The 21,448-nt window shown below is 46.1% G+C and overlaps 1 protein-coding gene across 4 annotated transcripts in view; it reads left to right on the top strand.

Annotated features, from left to right (window-relative positions):
- Window positions 1-21,448, top strand: part of SMARCA2 (SWI/SNF related BAF chromatin remodeling complex subunit ATPase 2) — a 1,892,118-nt gene that overhangs the window by 408,062 nt on the left and 1,462,608 nt on the right. For all 4 annotated transcript variants that reach the window (XM_086961220.1, XM_086961218.1, XM_086961217.1 and 1 more), the window contains exon 12: window positions 11,658-11,788. In XM_086961220.1, coding sequence (XP_086817346.1) covers window positions 11,658-11,788 — 131 coding nt within the window. The remainder of the gene's footprint in view (window positions 1-11,657; window positions 11,789-21,448) is intronic.

Genomic DNA, 21,448 nt, shown 5'->3' with positions numbered 1-21,448 from the left:
AAGTGCTCACTAGAATAGTGAACATTATATATCAGGCCAACTTCTCACAAGTTGTAATCCAGAAAATACTTCAACGCATACAAAACGCCTCCACACGCCTCATCCTTGGAATCACTCGCCACAGCCACATCATCGCCCACCTGAGAGACCTCCACTGGCTCTTGGTCAACCAGAGGATCACCTTCAAGCTCCTCACCCACGCTCACAAAGCACTCCACAACGCTGGACCAGCATACCTCAATGAACGACTCACCTTCTACACCCCGAACCGCCAGCTTCCTTCCGCGGACCTCGCCCTCGCCACTTTCCCTCGCATCCGCCGAACGACCACCGGTGGCAGATCATTCTCCCACCTCACCGCCAAGACATGAAACCCCTCCCCACCCACCTGCAACAAACTCAGGATCTGCTGACCTTCAGGAAACTTCTCAAGACCTGGCTGTTTAATCTGTAGCAACACCCCCCCCCCTAGCGCCTTGAGACCCTCACGGGTGAGTAGCCCGCTTTACAAATATTATGATGGATTGATAATCTGGTCTCTGAGTCTAGCTGCAAGACTGTTGTACCCCCATCTCCTACAGACCCCATGGGACCACCCTCATGAGCTGGACCCCTGACACATGAGTAGCAGGCATGGAAACGTATTAGTTAATTGAGAAGGAGTGACCGAGGGACTAAAAGGTGTATTTGCACATAAGGATGGGGTCCATTACAGCATTAAAATCACCGCCAAATATTGTTTTATTTTCAGAGGCATGTGCTAGTAGTCTGGTACAGGATCTAAGTGTGTCCTCAACCACTGTAAGGGAAGCATAGGTGCAAATGATGGTCTACGTCCATCCTTTCAAGGAACCTGAGGCATCACGAAATGCACCAGGGGATTAGTGGGTACTGTGGAGGGGAGAAGTAGGGACGACATCTGGAGGAGGATGACTACACTCCCACCACTCTTGGTATGAACCAAGTGTGGAACTCTCCGGAATAGTAAAAATGGCCCATTAAATTACACTCAATCTCCAAAAAGTGGATATCCTGAAGCAGGAGTATGTCAGGACTGTCTTTAACTTAAAACTGTCTACCTCTTGATCTTGTTATTTAGTCCATTGACGTTCCAGGTCAGGATTTAGAGCTGCCTAGCAGCATACAGTTGTGTCCTGGTGGGTAGAGCCAGTTGATAAATTGGTGGGTGGGGGAATGGACATCACCTGGTACTGTGAACCTGTTTGTCACAACTAAGAGCTCTGTGAATTTAAATGTCAAGATGTCCGTAACAAACCAATCCCAACATCCCACCCCCTACACTTCTGAAAAAGAAGTATCCATTACCCTGCAGATTACAGCCCATTAACAAACTGAAAAATGGAGGGTATTCTCAATAAGCGGGCGTCGGGGGGACAATGGAGGGGGCGGATGAAACCCCTCCACCCAAGCCCCAATTTTGGTGACTATAAAATGGGCATGGAGAAATTCAAATATGTTTGCCATCCAGTAGTGGCACAGCATGGCCAATGCCAACACATCCCAGTACTCGAAGGAGGCAGAGGATGAATAAAGAGTGACACCAGCAGTAGAGGTTGGTCTCAAATGAGATCCACTATGTCTCAGTGGGGTAATGTGGTTTCGGTCTCTGGAGCATCTGAGCCTTCAGCCTCACTGCTCTCTGAAGCTGATGCCTCTTCATGAAGATTCGTCGCATGCCTCCCAGACACAGAATTTGTCTGTCTCATGTGGTGTTTTTCTTTCACTTTGGGAGGAGGCTGCACTTGGTGCAGTCCAGAATTGGTAATCCATGTCACACCCTGCCTGTTAGACATGGATATTCTTTCCTCTACCCTGTCCTAGGCATCCTCTACAGTATGTTTGTATATTTTCCCTTGGTGCATCGTTTTAAGCTTAGTGGGATATAGGAGGATGTATTGGATGTTTATTGTCTGTAGTTTACTCTCCACCTTCAAAAATGATTTACTTTTTTGTTGGACCATGTATGTATAGTCCAGAAAGATTACACTTTCTAAGGATTCGGGGATGATGGTAGATTGGTATGTGCTGTTCTATGAATTGCATCACAGTCAAGGTAGTTAAGTAGTCTCATGATAATGGGGTTGGGGTGGGTAGCCTAGCAGAGGTTTTTTTGTCAGGCCTGGTGTGCCCTTTCATTAATGATGCAAGCTGATATTTTATTTTCTGGGGCCCAGGATTTAAACCAGTTTAAGATGAACTGGTCAAGACCTGTATCCTTGGTGTCCTCCAGAACCGCACCTAATGCAGGTTAGTTCAACTGGATCTGCCTTCAGCTTCTCTGGCATGTTGTTCTAATAGTGCAGATTTTTTGCCTTAGATGCGAGATGTTGGATTTGATGGTTCACAAGTCTCATTGCGCTTTAGACAGCTGGTACTCTGCTTCAATCGTGCTGTCTGCCATGCTGCGCAGATTCTGTCAGCTAAGAGACCCCTACAAGCCGATGTCCTCGATCCATCCTTCAAGGGTTTTTTAGGAATCACAGATGGCCTGACGCTTGGCACTGCTGCCGCCTTTCACCGTGTAAAACAGAATAGTGTGCTGCTGCCTCTTTTGGGTACCCCTCGGCATGTCATAGGTTCCTCTGAGGTCCTGGTGGTGGTTTGCTTTCTACTGGGTAGTCCCGCTAGGTCAACTGCACTCCAGGGGATTGGGCTTGTCTGTTCAGGATGTTCAGTGGGCATGGCCGCCTGACGACATTGGGCACATACTCTCAGGACCCCTCACCGCTCCTGTTCCCTGACCAGATGCTCCTTTGGTAGGCCCAGAAGTCATGCAGAAGAGGAAGTGAAGAAAAAAGGGAAACAAAGAGGGAATGGGTCACTGCTGGCCAGAAAAGGAGTTTGTGATGGCTGAATTTCACTGCACTGTTTTGGTCATCCTAGGAGTCTCTCCCTTAATTCCCATCGTAGCGATGCCCCTGCCATGTGATTACCATCCAAACCTGAGTTGCTACTTCTCTCCGCTCACGTCTGCCAGTATGGTGCCGAAAGGACCTAGCCAGATTGGCTCACCGGTTAGCGCCTCGGAAACCTACGGGTAGCTGAGCGGTTTACACATTTAAATATATAATGAATACAATAATAATAATGTCAAATTATCCCCTCTTCAGCTACCTGCCTATCTGTTGATGTCACGTCCTGGGAATAGCTGCCCTTAAGAATCGCCACAGCGAGCCCCCAGTCAAGAGCTCTCAGCCCTCTTCAGGCCTGAAACCACTTCCCTTCACTTGTACTGCAGGCCTATGTAACTGGAGATGGCACAACGTCTTCTCTCCTTCTCAACCTCTCTAGGTCTCATCGAGCCGGCTTCTGAATCTACCCTAGGCCCAGTGCGGTTCCAGGAGTCCGGTCGTACCTCAAGCCTGGGAGGAAGAGCCGCTCCCACTATCCCTAGGACGACCCACTTCTACTAAGCAGTACTGTGCCATCTTCAGGTCTCTTTCGCTGACTCTGCAGTTTCGGGGCTGGCGTGCTCCTCTGCTATGCCCCTCTGCCTCACACTGGCACACTGGATCTATTTCCAAGGCAGGTCCGTTAGGAGGGCGGGTCGTCGCCCCATGGTTTCTGCCGCAGGCCGCTTCACCCCCTAGCCCGGCAGCCCACAAACAGACTGCATTGAGGTGGGACAGCATTGAGGAGGGACAGCCACAGGACAGGGACAAGTAGCTGCCATGAAAGTGCCCACACTTCACTGCCCCAAAGTGCTGTGGTCAAGTGGAGACACCCACAATGATTTCAGGATCCACAGGACAGTTTGCATTTGCTGGGCTTGGATGAAACCTTATAGGTTCGCAACTCCCATCTTGCGCTTTCAAGCAATGCCATACAGTTTCTCCTTGAAGCTTTTGCCCACTTTCAGAAGTGTAGTCTCATTCTGAATAGTGACATTCCCAATGGTTCTGTTATTCTGATGCAGACAAATGATGTTCTTTAGAGCTTACTTTCTGTGTTTCAGAGTTCTTAAAAGGACACCAACATATGTTCTGTCTCCCTGTTCTGCTTCCCAGCCAACGTCATCGAAAAAGCCATCAGCGCTGAACTCTGAGTTAATCAAAGCCAACCACATCCTGGACTCCTCTCAATCTGGATTCCTAAACAACCACAGCACGAGACCACCTTCCTCTCTGCCACTGACGACATCCACTCCCTCCTGGACCGGGGGGAAACAGCCCTCATTCTTCTCGACCTCTAGTCCGACTTCGACGCCATCTCTCACCGCACCCTAATTCTCGAGACTCCACGACGTCGGCATCCACGACAAAGCCCTGGACTGGATCCGTTCCCACCTCACCTTTAGAACACAGTAAGTCAGACTTCCCCTGTTCCTCTCGGAACTCACAGAGATCAGAAGAGGAGTGCCTTGGGGCTTCTCCCTGAGCCCTACGCTTTCAACGTATGCCGATGACACCCAGCTGATTCTCTCTCACCAACGAGCCCTCCACTATCAGAAACCACTTTAACAACGGGATGAAGGCCTTCTCCACCTGGATGAGAGACCGCTGCCTCAAACTCAACGCGGACAACACCGACGTCCTCATCCTGGGGCCCAACACCTATGCTTGGGATGACTCATTGTGAGCGAGGAGACCAGTATTATGCCGAGGTTTTCTGCGTGGTCAGTGGGAACCCCACACCCACTGACCACGCACAAAACCTCGGCATCATATTGGTCTCCTCGCTCACCCTGAACCCCAAGATCAATGGCGTCACCTCATCATGCTTCCACACTTTTTTCCTGCTTAGGAAAACTTACAGATGGATCCACACTGAGGTCGGGAAAACAGTCACCCATGGATTAATCAGCAGCAGACTGTACAACGGCAAATTACTCTACTCGGGCACCACCCAGAAACTCCTCAGAAAACTCCAGAATGCCAAAAGCCAGATTGGTCCTCAACCTCCCCTGCCACAGCCACATCTCCGAACCTCTTCAAGAACGCCACTGGTTCCCAGTTATCAAAAGAATCACCTTCAAGCCCTTCACACACGCCTACAAAGCCCGGACCTGCATACCTGAACCACCGCCTCTCATTCTATGCACCCGTCAGACACCTTCACTCTGCCCAACTGGCCCTGCCCACTGTCCCTCGAATCCTCAAGACCAGGACTGCAGGAACATCCTTTTCCTACCTCGCCACCAAATCCTGGAATGCCATTCCTCTTCACCGCAGGCTCTCACCGTCTCTGACACAATTCAGGAAGGATCTCAAGACCTGGCTATTCGAATGAACCACAGTGATCAGTTGAAGTTGCAAACCCCACCTCAGCGCCTTGAGACCCTCAAAGGTGTGAAGCCGTGCTTAACAAGCACTGATTGATTGCTTAATTCTGTCCAGGAGATAATACAACATTTTGCTCTAATGTATCGGTTTTGTGATTTCTTCATTTTTTTCTATCCTACTTGATTCCAGACATACAAATCTACTATACCTCTTTGTCCCCAAAACCCTACTTCAGAGACCTCAGTTTGGTCATTATCTGCAGGTAATCAATAATTCTTTACCTAAGGGAATCTTGCCAGAATACCTAAAAAAGGCACACATACGCCCATTATTAAAGAAAACTAACCTAGACCTGCTTGACCCCAACAACTACAGACCAATTACAAATGTAACTTTCCTGGGCAAACTGATAGAGCAGCATTCGCCTAAATGTCACAAATCATTGAAGATGACCCCCTACTTTCCGACTTTCAAACAGGATTCTGTCCAGGAAGAGGCCACTGAATCTGCCCTCATTGCCATCTGGGGTGCCCTTAGAAATACAGTAAACCGGAATGGGGTTCCTGCACTACTTCTCTTGGATCTCTCAGCTGCCTTTGACACAGTTAACCATGACACTCTAATACAAAGACTACAAATCCGGCATAGAGGGGACTGCTCTTGACTGGATCACATCCTACCGTCAAAACAGAACAAATGTTATCCATTCCACTCCTTTATCATCCAAACTGTACTTCACAAAAGCAGGGGCCCCTCAAGGATCTATCATCGTACCCAGAATTTTCAACGTTCTACATGAAGTCATTACCAACAATGATCAATGAATTTCAGCTCAAAACTTACAACTTTTCAGGTGACACATAAATACTCCTTAAACTGGAAAGTCCCAAAGACATTGGAAACTCACAAATCTTCAGATCTGTTGATCAGTATATGACATGGAGCCATCTCAAATTGAATGCTACCAAAACGGAAATACTCACATGTGACAATTGGAAAAATTATGACCCACTCAACGCCTGGCCTGACGATCTGGGACCACCTACTAAAGTATCAAAGGAAGTAAGAAACCATGGAATTACCACGAACTCCAAGCTATCAGTGAACACCCAAGTGGACAAATTTGCGATGCACCTTCCCCCACCTGGGATTTTCACACAAGGTCCAGGCTGCTATCTCTCTTGTACTGTCTAAACTTGATAATGCCAATGACGTCTACCACGGATCATCTTTATCGCCTTTGAAAAGACTACAATTGATTCAGAAATCTGATGCCAGACTTCTCGTACATGTAAAGCCACAATCCCACACCTCCCTAGCCTCGAAGGCCCTACATGGGTTACTGGTTGCCAGAAGATCCACATTCAAGCTTTTTTAACACCCACAAAACAAACATGGTTCAGGACCTCAAAATCCCACCATACAGGAACACAACCATAGGTGGCACAGCCTTCTCTCTTCAAGCAGCCAAACTATGGAACTCTTTACCCCTAACATAAGATCCATGGGTAATTATTTTATTTTCAGAAGAATACTCACGAGTTGGGACTTCCCTACATAACCACCATACTCATACACAAGTGTACAGCATAACCCTGTGTATAACAACATATCATTTGATTATATGTATGTATCGAGATATGTGTACTTTGTATAATAATGTATAATAATTAAGTTTTTAAATACATAGATATTTTTTTAGGTCTGCTTAACAAATGTACATATTACTTCCGGTTTAAAAAAAAATAAAAAAATATATATATATAACATTCTATGCAGAATATGTATATAGGCCACTGCATAGCTGTCATATAAGTTATTTGATTAGATTCTTATGGTTCTCCGTTTATCTATCACAGTAAGTAACTATTATCATACTATTTATCTACAATTGCTTCACTATTGAAATAGTGAACAACATGTTAAAAATACATTAAAAAATAAATGTGCTTAAAGTACAGCAACACTTGAAAGTCTGAGTTTATTAAATGCAAATTAAATCTGGATATATTGCCTTTCTTATACATGAATACCCTCTATGTACTTGTGTATCTATATATTAAGTTTCCTCCTACTGTAAAAAATATATGCAACAATTTGAGTCTCCCCAATGCACTTCCCAATTCTTCACCCTATACCTCATGTATATGCTCTACCACCACTCTGACTCTTCCCAAACCTCATTCTACTACTATGACCTCCAAAATAACCCTTTCTACAATCTTCCCTTCTCTGTCCCTCCTTGGATCACCCAAACCTCATTTTACTACCATGATCTCCCAAACAAACCTTTTTTAAATTCTTCCCTCATGTATCTCTCCTTAGACTCATCCGAAAACTCATTTAACTACTATGAACTCCCTAGTCCATTTCTTGAGACTCTTCCCTCCATCTCTTTTTTTACTCATCCCAAACCTCCTCCTGCTACTATGATGTCCCAATAAATACTTTCTGGACTCTTCCCACTTCTATGCCTCCATTTTCCTTTTCAATCCAACTAACATACTCACTTGTCCACTGCTCAAATTAATTACTATTTCCCTAGAGTAATTCACCACTAATTCTTTTTGGATTCCGGACGAGCATGCTACTCACCGAAAAGCCATTTGACACCTTGTTGGGGATAGTAAACGCTATATAAATACAATTTCAGTTACAATTTGTAGGAAGCTGGCTCTTTATATGAAATATCAACATGAGATATATTGTGCAAAGAGTCCAGGTATTCCTTTGTCAGTGGACAGTGGCTTGCTCTAGCAATCTGAAGTTGCTCTTCTAGGGTGTAGTGTAGTCGAGCAACGTAGGCTTATCAGAGAGGAGTTTTAGACATCTGCAAATCCATTCAATATTCAATAAATGATGCACATGACTCAATAAGGAGATCCACACCAATTTATAAAAATAAGATGTAACTTTATATAAATGTAGGCACCAGAATAAATACGATCAGGTAAGTACGTTTTTCAATAGAAATACTTTTGTATTTAAAAAAATTGACATTTTTCAGAAGCTGCAATGCTATCCAATGGGAGGAAGAACAAGTACGGCATTCAGGTACAGTACAGCGACTTACAGGACCAATCTCCTGGACTTAAAGTGAGTGGTGAGCAAAGTCCAAGGCAGCACCAGTAGAATACCATCAGCAGCACTAGGGCAGCCAGGTGCAGGGGTGCAGAACATAGTCAGGTGCCCAATATTAATCCATGGTGCTTCACGTAAAGAGTCTGCAAGCTTTGACTAGAAGTTCAGTCGAGCTGAACCGACAGGGGACTCAGGCCTCATGATGCTCGGGTATGAGGGTACACCGTTGGTCCTCTTCTCCATGACCTGTGCTGAGGTGTCCTTAGGCGTTGGGTTTTTCTTATCGGGAGCAGTCACGGTAGAGGGGGCCTGTGAACAGAACAGAGGCTGCAGACGATGTCTGAGAGTTCACCAGGGATGAAACCACATTGGGCTCGGTCTCTAGAAGGCTGGGGGACCACGCTGGCCCCATTGGCCCCCTTCACCTCTGGCTTGGAGCAGCGGGTGAAGTGGTGTCCTTAAGCATCTGGTTTTCGTGGTCTTGCAGACCTCTGTTTTCTGAAGGGGCCTGCAGGATGCAGGGAAGCCGGTCCGCTGCTTCATGCGAGTTCCTGGTTCATCAGTGAAGTGCTGGCAGACCCCCCTGGCTTTTGGGACTCAGCACCTACAGGACACGTTGTCTTTTGGTGTAATTTGCAAAGTCTGCAAACAAGCCGTCATGGTTGGAAACAAAGCAGTTGCTGAGCCTTCTATTCTTGCTCTGTGCGACTCAGTCTTCTTTCAGGTCTGCAGTATTTGTTTTCTAGTGCCAGGGGCCACCCTAAATTCTGGATTTAAGGGAGTGTAGGGTAGTAGCCATCTACCCTTGGGGTCACTACACCCTCTATAGGACCTGTTCCTATAGCAAGTAGCATTCCATTCATGCACTCCTTTTTGATTTTCATAAATTTTCATGAAACATTGTTCGATAATCAATAATTCATTTATTCATAGCGAAGATTTTTCAAAAGTTCATATTTTTCAAAAGTATTTTGCAAACATAGTATATCATATTTCAAAATAATAGTATTGCCCAATGCATTTCAAGCATATCACCCTTCCTCAGGGGACTTCCATTATATCTAGAAACAATAATAATATGTCGTCATTGGTACCATAAGAAAAACATTGTAAATTGCATAGCATCAACAGTAATAAATCACACTGTAAACCCAGGATGTAATGAGGATAAATAATTGATATTGCCCTGTGTGCCTTTCTGAAAAAGTTTGTGTTCAGTGAAAAAATATATGAAACCCGGAAGTGGACACTAACCTTAATACACGTAATGCAGCATGTCAAGAGTCCGCTGCAAAAATATAAACGAAATAGATGCGTTTTAGTAAAGCGAAACATGCCAGAAGTATTCTATCTGTTTCTAAGTTAAGTAACTAGCCGTATCTTACCGAGTCCGTGGGACGGTGGTTCTCTCCTCGCTATGTCTGGCGTGCAGCGCTCTACACAGCCGCGCTCTATGATTTTAAACTCTGTAGTTGCGGCGTTTGATCACGTGTTACGTGGGAGTGGAGTAAACATAGAAAAGGGTATGACTACCGGGTAGTGATTGTATACGTATCCATGGATACGGACCGTGTTTGAACTCGCGCCAAGATTTGTGATGATTTAGCGCAGATAATTACATGAAATTTTATGAAAATCAAAAAGGAGTGCATGAATGGAATGCATCTTGTAACACAGGATCCATATCTCTATTCATTAATACTTTAATCTTGGGAGCCCAGCAAGATTACCATTCCATGCACCAACGACAATACAAACACTATAAGAACTAAACCCATTGACAGTATCTACTAGGAGTGCGGAACCCAACACAATCTTTTTGTACCTATAGCAAGTAGAACAGGTCATATAGGGATCCTAAGTTTGCCATCACAAAGATGGTCTACTCTGAAAAGTTGTGTCCACTTCAGGTTAGGCCACCTTAGAGGAGGTAATAGCTTGTGGGGGGGGGGGTAAGACACTCGTCTCGGGTGGCAGGCTGGGAGAAACAAGTCGGCCAACTCACCAGGGGCTGGTAGGCAGGAGGCACCTCTAAGGTGCCCTCTAGGTGCATGCATCAGTAAATCTAATGCTGAAATCAGTGTGGGTTTATTAATACAGGATGTTTAATACCAAACATCCCTGTTTTCAGCGAAACCATCATGTTGCTGGGAAACCTTTTTTCACCAGTGTTTAGTTTTACAATGGCGTCCCTGCTCACTTGCACTGGCAGTAATGGAACTTAACAGAACAGGGGCATTTTGGCTGAGGCAGATAAGTCCTCACTTATATTATAAGGAACCCTCCCTTAGGGCTTTAGGGCCTTCTGTAGGAGTGACTTACAAATATTACATGCAGTGTTAGGGGACGTAGCACATAGGAGTGAGTGCCATGTTGTGTTTTCACACTAATCTGCACCAAAGCACACAGCTTGCAGTGGCAGTCTTGCATGTATTTGGGAGGGATCTCTTAGGGTGGGCCAATTCATGCTGCAGCTCATAGAGACTAGACTCTTGGGTACCGCAGGCCCTAGGTAACAGGGTACAATTTACTAGGGACTTGCAGAGAGTGCTAAAGGTATTGCCAATTGGGAGAAACAGTTGTACAGTTTTGGGAAAGAGATATGGTGACCTGGTTAGCAGGGACCCAGTGCACTTTCAGTTGAAGTCGCATCAAATACCACACAAAAAATGGGGGTGACAATGTCAAAAAGGGGCACTTTTCTACACAACTTTAGAGTCAACCTTGTTGCCTGTCATGAGATTTCAGGGTCATGCGCATTTAAGTATAAGGTGTTGTGTTGGGTCTGTAAAGCTTTCTAGTAGTCCCTTCATATTCCTGCTCCATACATTTGCAGGGTACATACCTGATCATCACGTGGACAGAAGGTTAAGATAGGTGGCAAGGCATTTTCCTTCTAAGCTGCTAACTCGTGGAATAAGATCCCTCTAATTCATTGCAAAGTACCTGATTACCTAAAATTTGGTGTTCTTCAATTTGCTGAACCATACTTTGGGTTAAGCAATGGTGTAGCAGGGCCCAACATCCATTTATCTGCCTATGGATCCCCTGCTATTTCCTCTAAATCGACCTCAAAACCCTTCTTCGGCTGATCTTCTATGAAGGTATATGATCAGGTGTGTGTAAAGCTAAAGGCGATGGAGCAACACTTTGCATAGCAGTGATAAGTTATAAACAACCTCCCTAAGATATTTCATCAGTAATACATCAATTTTGCAGTTTGATAATACATCAGAATTTTCAGATAACTGAATGCATCATTGTGTAATATTGCCTTAATGGTATAATAAGATCAGTGGTAATTTATCTGTCATTCCTTTGTTTTACTTTTAGTTAATAGATGAGAGCAGTCAAATGAGCGATCTTCCTGTTAAAGTTATTCACACAGAGACTGGTAAAGTTCTGCTTGCACCTGATGCACCCAAAGCAAGTCAGCTTGATACTTGGTTAGAAATGAATCCTGGGTAAGTGGATCATGTGATTAGTAAACATGGTTATTTTTTATAATAATTTGCAGGTAAATGTTTCAAAGTGGAACCACTTATTAGCACCACATGTATGTAAATATTTAATTGCATGTTAGTTGGGGTGCCAGTGTCTCATTTTTGAAAAATTGGGTCTCCTGTACTGACATTTTCACATACTTCATGTACATCTCTAATCTAGGAGCTTGTTGCAGCGAAAAGCGTGATAAAAATATTTATTATATGCTTCCTCTCATTTACTCCTCTAACCGTAGTGGGCCCTTAGTAATTAGACAAACTGAAGCGCTTTCATTACCACAGAGGCAATGATCCTCTGATGAATCATTCTCCGCCGATAGGAGAGGTGGAAATTAAGGTGACCAAACTCCATGTTAGCTGTCCAATGAGGACTATTAATAAACAGCTAGCTCACAAATTCGAGATCAAATTTAAGTACACCACTCTTAAGATCGTGCTTTAGAAGTAGAGGATAGCAACCCAAAGACCCAACCTTGTGCTGAAGAAGTTAAGTAGAGTGACGATTATGCAGACCAAGAGCTTTTTGACAGCAAACAGAACAAAAGATCTACTCAAAAGGAACATGGAAATGCTTATCTCGGATGTGTACTTTTGTACTTCTAAAGGCATCGTCGTTAACAACCTAATATTCTTACCTAACAAAAGAGCCCAATGGAGAAGAGCCTTTACGTCTATGCTCTGTGCCAAACCAATGTGGAAAACACCTCACGATTTTAGATTATACAATATTCCCTCTCCAATTTTCAATGCTGATCTCGCCGAATCCATATACAGCAATGGTAATATTCTTATTCAATCATCATATCAAATCTAGAATTGTTTGACACATTTTTTTTTGGGAGTAAAAATTCAATGGCTAACAATATAACTTCTACGCCACAAAATCTAACATCTTAAGTGAACCCTCAATGGGCTGTTACCAGTGCTACCTCCCTACACACTATCTTCATCACTTACTAGAAATAGGGTTGAACTTACCCCTTGCACCATTGGGGAATCATCTGTGATCGAATCAAGGCCGCATATATCTGCAAAAATCTGCCTATACACCAACTCAACGAACTTCCCTGATCCCTCCACTCACATGACATTGAAACCTAATGCTCACCCCGCTATAGTTTGCAACAACAACAATCTAGGGAACTTGAGGTCTACTACCCTCTCCCCTTCTAATGTAAACTCACCCATAGGTAGCTCCCTGTCCTGCAACATGCTCCCCAACCCACAGGACCTACAACCCAGGCTACCTAGTGAAGGTAACACATTGACAAACCTTCATACCCATATCGCACTCCCCACCTCCGACACAACATCCATAATACAGCAACAGCCCGTCAACTCTCCCACTACCTACCTCCTCTCTTATGAGGAATCCACTCTGCCTACTTCCTCTCTCCCTTCAGATGGATCTCATTCACAGGCTACCACCAGACCTCCCACACACATGATAAACCTTCCCTACATTGAGGAGAAGCTGGCTGGCATCAGGAATGATCTTAAACTAGGTAAGAGGTGCTTCAGATCTTATTACACTTCTCTTTAAGAATGGAGAAGTTTTGTGATCTCAGTATGATTTCTGAGATTAATCAACCTAGCCTCTCCACAATGGTCAAACACTTCGCAGGGAAATCTTGGCCAGGAATAACGCATGCAATCCGCACTGGAACTCTCAGCCCTATACTAATAATCACTTAAGACCAAATTGGATTACCGATCATTTAACTGATGAGGACATTCATTCCCTATTACAATGCTACAAATCCGATCACATTGAACCTGCTCCCTCAACGTTCAATATCCAAGCTATTTCCCCCAATCCATTTAGGGAACCCAGTGTCTGCCTCAGATCTGTGAGCAAATAAAACTTTCTAACTGTCCACATATCACACCTTAAAACTGTAGTGACCAAATCTTACATCAAATTGATGCTTATTAACAAATATGTGATGTTACAACGTGATCAAAATGATCATGTTATCCAGTATTAGGGGTGTCTTTCATAGATTCACATGCCTGAATCATTCCCCGTCGTCGAGACGGGAGCCTCCGGTACATAGAAAAGTAATGTCCTATAGATATACATAGAGAAAATAGGCCTAAGGGCCTCACCTTAGTAGCCTATCCTTGTCCTTATGTAAAAAGGACCAAACTCTTAGAGCCAGCCAATCAGCTATGACCTCCCTCTAGAACCTTCCTGGCAGGAGCCTCAGTCCCTCAGATTTTCTACCACACGTTGTGCTAGGGAGTCTCCAGCCTGAGTTCTCCTCAGGATTTCTTTAAAATCATCTACTTAACTTTTGAAAGTGATTTCTTCATTCTACATCTTAAAGGATTACTTCAGTCCACTTATTTCTGCAGTAAGTGTTTTCTTTCTACTGCTTTCTACAATGTCTGAATCACAGAAGAAAGCCCTTTTCAGGGCCTGCTCTTCATGTGGGAAGAAAAGGCTACATGTGGAGGATAAGCATGCCCTGTGCTTATATTGCCTTTATCCAGACCACGTCCCTGCAGACTGCAGAATATGTAGGTCTTTCCCTAAGAAGACCGTAAGGGACAGGGATGGTCGCCTGCTCATCTGGCTTGACAGGCTCAAGGAGAGAGACAACGTGGAATCTTCAGAGGGTAGTGTTTCAAGGACCTCAGAAGTCTCTCTAAAGAGGCCAAGGGTAGCTTCCCCTGGCCCCTCAGACACTCCTCCTAGGAAGGCACAAAAGAAGTCTTCAGAGGCAAGATCTACGACATCTTCAGTGTCTGCCAAAGATACCCAGACTTTTAAGAAGCCTGCTCAGTCATCTAGCAGGCATGCGCAAAGGATTACCACAGCGACAACCACTGTGTCGACGACCGCGTCGTCGGCTTCCCCATCGACGACGACAACTTCATCATCATCGTCGTCAGCAGGTAGACCTATTTCATCTATTATCCTGCTAAAATCGTTGTCGACGTCGAAAACCTCGTCGCCGACGAAGATTACACCGTCGACGACGGCGTCGACGATGAAGAGCCCACCGTCGACGACGGCGGCGTCGATGAAGAGCCCACCGTCGACGATCACGTTGACGACGAAGGCGTCGACGAGGGCATCGACGACGAAGACGTCGACGACGTCGACGACGAAGACGTCGACGACGTCGACGACGAAGACATCGACGACGAGCTCGCCGTCGACGAGAAGTGACGCGCCGACGAGTGCACCGACGACGACCACACCGACGTCGAGGTCATCGTCGACGACCAAAATACCGTCTACGGAGATACCGTCGACGAAGACCTTACCGTCGACGAAGACACCGTCGACGGATGACTCGTCGTCGATGCTGGCCCTTTCTGAGCCATGGAAGAAGTCCAAGCTCGTAGAGATGTCGTCTCTAACGCTGCCACCGTCGATGACACCAGCAACGACGGCAGGAACTTCTACATCAAGTTCTGCGTCTGGCAAGGTTGCCAAGCAGCAAATTACGCCGGAAACCACGTCTCCGAGTAAAGTGCAAACGCAGTTGCCTTCAGAAATCTTCCGGAGTGAAGAATCTGAGGAAGAGGAACTCCTGGATCCAGCTACTTCCATTTCGGACCTTCATGTCAAATGCCAGAGCACAGACGAAGAACAGGAGGAGATGACTTACCATGAACACTCTGTCCACACTAGTGTTCGCACGGAAGTCACCCCAATGGTATGCCTGCCGGTTTCTATTGTTAATGACCTGAAATACCTTATCCAGGATTACAAGCAAAGCTTCCCGGAAACACCGACAACGGAAGGCGATAACCAGACGCCTACTATAAATAATCCAGCGCCTGCCCCAAAACAGTCTCGGCCTCTCCCTCAAGTCCGCCATGAACGAGTCCAACCTCAGGTGGTAGTGTCATCAGATGACGATGATGATGATGACCTGGAGGAGGGAGAAGTCCAGGAAATCCAGTCAGACCATGGAGAGGAGGAAGAGTACGTGGCATCTTCCCCAGCTTCACCCCAACCACGCCAGGCAGATTCACCACCTGTGGATATTGGCGGTTTCCATAAAATTGCGGAAAGGGCGGCAAAGCGTTTCCATATGGTTATGGAATCGACTGAAACTGAGTGCTTCTTGCACGATTTCAAGGAGCAGACGCAGAAGACAACGAAGTCTATTCCAATAATAGAATTTCTATGGGACCAAGGCAAGAAACTAATGCTGACGCCAGCTTCTGTACCTGCGATTGTTCCACACCTGGACAAAAAATACAAAGCCCCACTTACAGCGGCAGCTTGCCTCAATGGGCACCCGAAACCAGATTCGGTGGTTACACAGGCGGCCCAAAAGAACTCCCGCAACCCTTCCTCTCCTCTGTCGGCCCCTCCGGACAAGGAAGGCAGGAAGTTGGACACGATCGGTAAACGATTTACGACAACATCGGCCATGACCATCAAAGTGGCCAATTCCATAGCTCTGTTGGGGCGTTATAACCGCCAACTCTGGGAAGATATAGTCCCCTATTTAGCGGAACTGCCTGACGCAGTGCAGGGAGAAGTCAAAGCACTGCTTACAGAGGGTCAAACCTCAGCGGCTGAAATCATTGACTGTGCCATTGATGCAGCCATGACCGGCTTTCGTCAACTTGCTGGAGCAGCAGTCCTACGCCGTCAAGGATGGCTTAAGGCAACGTCATTCCGTCAGGAAGTGCAGTCGAAAGTGCTGGACATGCCCTTCGACGGCCAACACCTTTTTGGGGACAAAATTGATGAGGCGCTGCTAACCATAAAAAAGGACACCGATACGGCCAGAGCACTGGGTACCTTGCAGGCACGGAACCAGTCCTTTCGAGGCAACAGATCTAGGGGACAATCCTCTTACAGAGGTTCCTATCAAAATAGGTTCTCATATTCCTACCAAAACAAGAATCAATACCAACAAAAGCAGCAACAGAGTTGTCAGTCTTCTTACGGCAGGTCTAGCTTCAGGGGCAAAAATCAAAAAAGGGGCACTGGCGGCCGCCAGTGACCAATTACTCCAGCCAGTCCAGCCACTCTATCCCTCATTACAAATTGGAGGAAAGTTGACCCATTTCCTCACCAATTGGCAGCTCATCACCACAGACCGGTGGGTTCTTCAATTAATACGATTCGGCCATTCCCTGGAATTCACCTCCATCCCTCCTACAACACCTCCCGCAGATTGCCACACAAACATCTACGGCCGCTTCTCCAGGAAATATCTGTGATGCTGAAGAAGGGAGCAATCGAACGAGTTCCATCATCTCTAAGAGGAAAAGGCTTCTATTCCCGCTTCTTTCTTGTACGGAAGAAGGAGAAGAAATGGAGGCCCATTCTGGACCTCCGAGCGCTCAACTCTTTCCTAAGAAGCCAATCGTTCAGGATGGTGACGATCCAAGAAATACTAGGCATGCTGGAAAAAGGAGATTTCATGACATCTTTGGATCTCCAAGATGCCTACTACAACATTCCCATCCTCAAGTGTCGCAGCAAATTCCTGAGATTCGAAGTCGCAGGACAACATTACCAATTCAAGGTCCTGCCGTTTGGCCTCAAGTCCGCTCCGCGGATTTTCACAAAGTGCCTCGCACCGGTGGCAGCTTTCCTGCGTCAAATGGGTCACCAAGTCTTTCCCTACCTCGACGACACGGCTGGTAAAGGCACCCTCAGCTACAGGCGTGACCAAATCCTCCAACGCCTGCACCAATCTTTTTCGACGGCTAGGATTAACTCTCAATCTCAAAAAATCCTGCATGATCCCGACGAGAAACATTACCTTCCTCGGGGCAACCTTGAACACGGAGTGCGCAAGGGCATTCCCTTCGAAGGAAAGAACAAACAAGATAATATCTCTGGCCACGGCTGTGGCATCAAGAAAGGCCTTGAAAGTTCGGACCTACAAGTCTGTCCTGGGCATGATGTCTTCTTGTATTCTCCTCATCCCTCACTGCAGACTCAGGATGCGCCCATTGCAAGAGGCCCTCACGAACCAATGGGCACAGAGTACAGGTCCTTTCGAGGACATTGTCAAGATAACACCAAAAATATCCAAGAGTCTGGACTGGTGGAGATGTCGCAGGAATCTATCTATGGGGCTACCATTTCTGCTTCCAGCGACACCTCTGGTGATCACCACGGATGCCTCCCTGGAAGGCTGGGGCGCTGTCCTCCAAGACCTTCGGATCAGCGGCAAATGGACCACTCAGGAGAAACAACTCCATATCAATCTTTTGGAGTTGAGGGCTGTGTATCTGGCACTACAAGCCTTTTTACCACGCATCCGGAACTCCCAAGTCCTCGTCAAAACGGACAACACCACGACGATGCACTATCTCAACAAACGGAGGAACGCGTTCGCTCACTCTATCACGCGAATCGCAGAAAGTCTGGAACTGGCTAGTACTACATGGAATCACGCTCAGGGCTGACTATGTCCCGGGCAAGGACAATACCATTGCGGACGCCCTAAGCAGGCAAAGATCCCTCTCCCACGAGTGGGAACTGGACAAGAGCGCACTGGACCACATATTCTCCAAATTGGGAGTCCCAGGAATCGACCTGTTTGCCACCAGGGAGAACGCCAAATGCCCAAACTACGCAAGCTGGCATCCCCATCAAGGGTCACTCGGAAATGCTTTTTCCATCGGTCGGTTCAGCGTATTTGCGTACGCTTTTCCTCCGTTTCCGATGATCCCAAGAGTCCTTCGGAAGATGAAGGCGGAGCCTTGTACCCTGATCCTAGTTGCCCCATTCTGGCCGAGGCAACACTGGTTCTCGGATCTTCATCGCCTCTTCATCAGGACACCGATTCGTCTGCGGCAGCATCCGAACCTACTGACCATGTCCAACGGGCAGGTACAACACCCGAACCTGCAATCGCTCAGGTTATCGGCCTGGCTCCTGAGCACAGAGAGTTCTGTAGCCTGAATATTCCGCAGGAATGCAGGGACGTGCTGGCAAAAGCGAGAGCAGACAGTACCAACAAAACATACTCTCTCAAATGGAAAAGATTCTGCATTTGGTGTTCGGAGCAAGGCCTGCGACCGCTGCATATCACACCCGAACAGATATTACCATATCTGCTGCATTTGGCACGGTCAGGACTGGCGCATGCATCCATAAAGGTTCCTCTGGCGGCTATCTCACGATTCACCAGGACTTTCACAGGACCATCTCTGTGGTCCAGTAGGCTGGTAAAGCAGTTCCTAAAGGGACTTTATAGATCCTTCCCGAGACCTCGAAGGGTCCCTCCGACATGGCATCTCAACTTAGTCCTCAACCAACTCATGAGGCATCCTTTTGAGCCCATTCATCGAGCATCCATTAAGTACATATCATGGAAGACGGCTCTGTTACTCGCTCTAACATCTGCCAGGAGAGTAAGTGAGCTACAGGCTCTATCCATTCAAGAACCTTTCATGCAGTCCAAACAGGACAGGGTGGTGCTGAGACCGAACCCTAAGTTCATACCGAAAGTGCCTTCAGACTTTCATCTCAATGATCCGATAGTCCTTTGCTCTTTCTTTGCGAACCCTTCCACCGCAGCAGAAGGAACACTACATTCTTTGGACCTTAAGCGTTGTCTAAAGTTCTACATAGACAAAACTAAGACTTTCAGGAAATCATCACAACTGTTTGTGGCCTACAGTAGACCAAGAATGGGTATGCCTCTCACGAAACAAAGCGTCTCAAGGTGGATCTCCTCAGCGATAGCATTCTGCCATGACAAGGCCGGACGGCCTTTGAGTGATCATGTTACAGCGCATTCCACCAGAGCGATGTCCACATCAGCAGCACTGTTCGCTGGAGTGCCGATCTTGGACATATGCAGAGCGGCGACCTGGAAGTCACCGCACACTTTCTCCAGGCACTACTGCCTGGATATCGAACTTCAGAAGGATGCAGCAGTGGGCCAGGCGGTGCTTCGCCATCTATTCCAGTGAGGTGAGCCTTCCATCATCCCGCCATCCTGGTATGCACATTCTTTATCTTTATGATATTCTGCTTTATGCTATTGTTCCAATGTTGCATGATAATAGGTGTATTATCTGACATGCCTGCATGTCAACATTACATCAGAAATGTGCATAATGTATTGCTAACTGCTCTGATTCAGGCATGTGAATCTATGAAAGACACCCCTAATACTGGATAAGAAATGCGTTACTTACCTGTAACAGCAGTTATCCAGTATTGGTGTCTTTCATAGATTCACATGCAACCCTCCCGCCTCCCCTGGAAGGACTCACATCCCTCTCTAACTGTATTACGCCTACCTAGCTGGGTGCGTACGAAAATCTGAGGGACTGAGGCTCCTGCCAGGAAGGTTCTAGAGGGAGGTCATAGCTGATTGGCTGGCTCTAAGAGTTTGGTCCTTTTTACATAAGGACAAGGATAGGCTACTAAGGTGAGGCCCTTAGGCCTATTTTCTCTATGTATGTCTATAGGACATTACTTTTCTATGTACCGGAGGCTCCCGTCTCGACGACGGGGAATGATTCAGGCATGTGAATCTATGAAAGACACCAATACTGGATAACTGCTGTTACAGGTAAGTAACGCATTTCGTATGTAACATCGCATTTTTTACTACGCAAGTCGTTACAACGACTTGCGCTGGACTTAGGAGTAGTAAGATTTACAATTCCAACACCAGTCTATGTACAGTACAGAAGGTGTTGGAATAGTAAATCTTACAATTCCTTAGGTTATAGCGCCCTCCAGTTCAAGTCGATGTAACGCTTGTGTTGTAATGGCAGCGTTCTAAATGCATCGCGGTGTAATCACCGTGATGTAAAAGATATTTACCCTTATTAACGTCAGATCAGCTGTAAGACATGCAGCTGATATTGCAGACCTCATACTCTCACATGAACTAGACCTCCTGATTTCAACTAAAACTTGGCTCATGGACACCTCTACCCCAATCCTGAACATTCTAGTTCCCTCTGACTATAACATCATTAGAGTGGATAGACCAGTTAAAATTAGGGGTGGCATTGCTTGCTCTGGTCCGATGTCCTCCTATGAACAGCTGGAAATCGAAATTGTCAAGATAATATGTACACGCCATACGATCTACCACCCCTCTGGAGACAATCCTCTGTCCATCGAACAAATAATGGAGACCATATGAGTTGCTGACAAATGCCACAACCATATCTTCCTTGGGTATTTCAACCTACACTGGAAAAACAAAACTGATCCTTTACTATGCACCATTAAGAGTTTCCTGTCGACCCGAACCTCACCGAGTCTTGCAACAAGCCTACACACCACAAATGTTCCACCCTGGATCTTATCATAGCCAGAGATAACATCATACAGCTAACTTGCGACTGGTCAGATCACCTCCTAATCTCATTTTGCATCATGGAAAGGTGTTAACCAGACGAGATAACCTCGTAAGACCAAACAATGGTCTAGAGATCTGAGAATTATCAATGCAAATTATCTTACCATTATGAGCATTAATTTTCTTCCGCCCCCCCCCCCCAATATGACAAATTTGGATGTACTCCCTGATCACTAAATTCACTCCATGACTGATTTCGACGCACTTGCTCCTTCACATCTCAAAAGGATACCCAGCAAATATTCAAAACCTTGGTTCAACGGCTCACATTAACAAGGAACGTCGTAAACCTAGG

Source organism: Lissotriton vulgaris, chromosome 3_1 (genome assembly GCF_964263255.1).
Source record: "Lissotriton vulgaris chromosome 3_1, aLisVul1.2, whole genome shotgun sequence".
Lineage (NCBI taxonomy): Eukaryota > Metazoa > Chordata > Amphibia > Caudata > Salamandridae > Lissotriton > Lissotriton vulgaris.
Note: the sequence above shows the minus strand (reverse complement) of the source record. Positions and strands in the feature narration are given on the sequence as shown.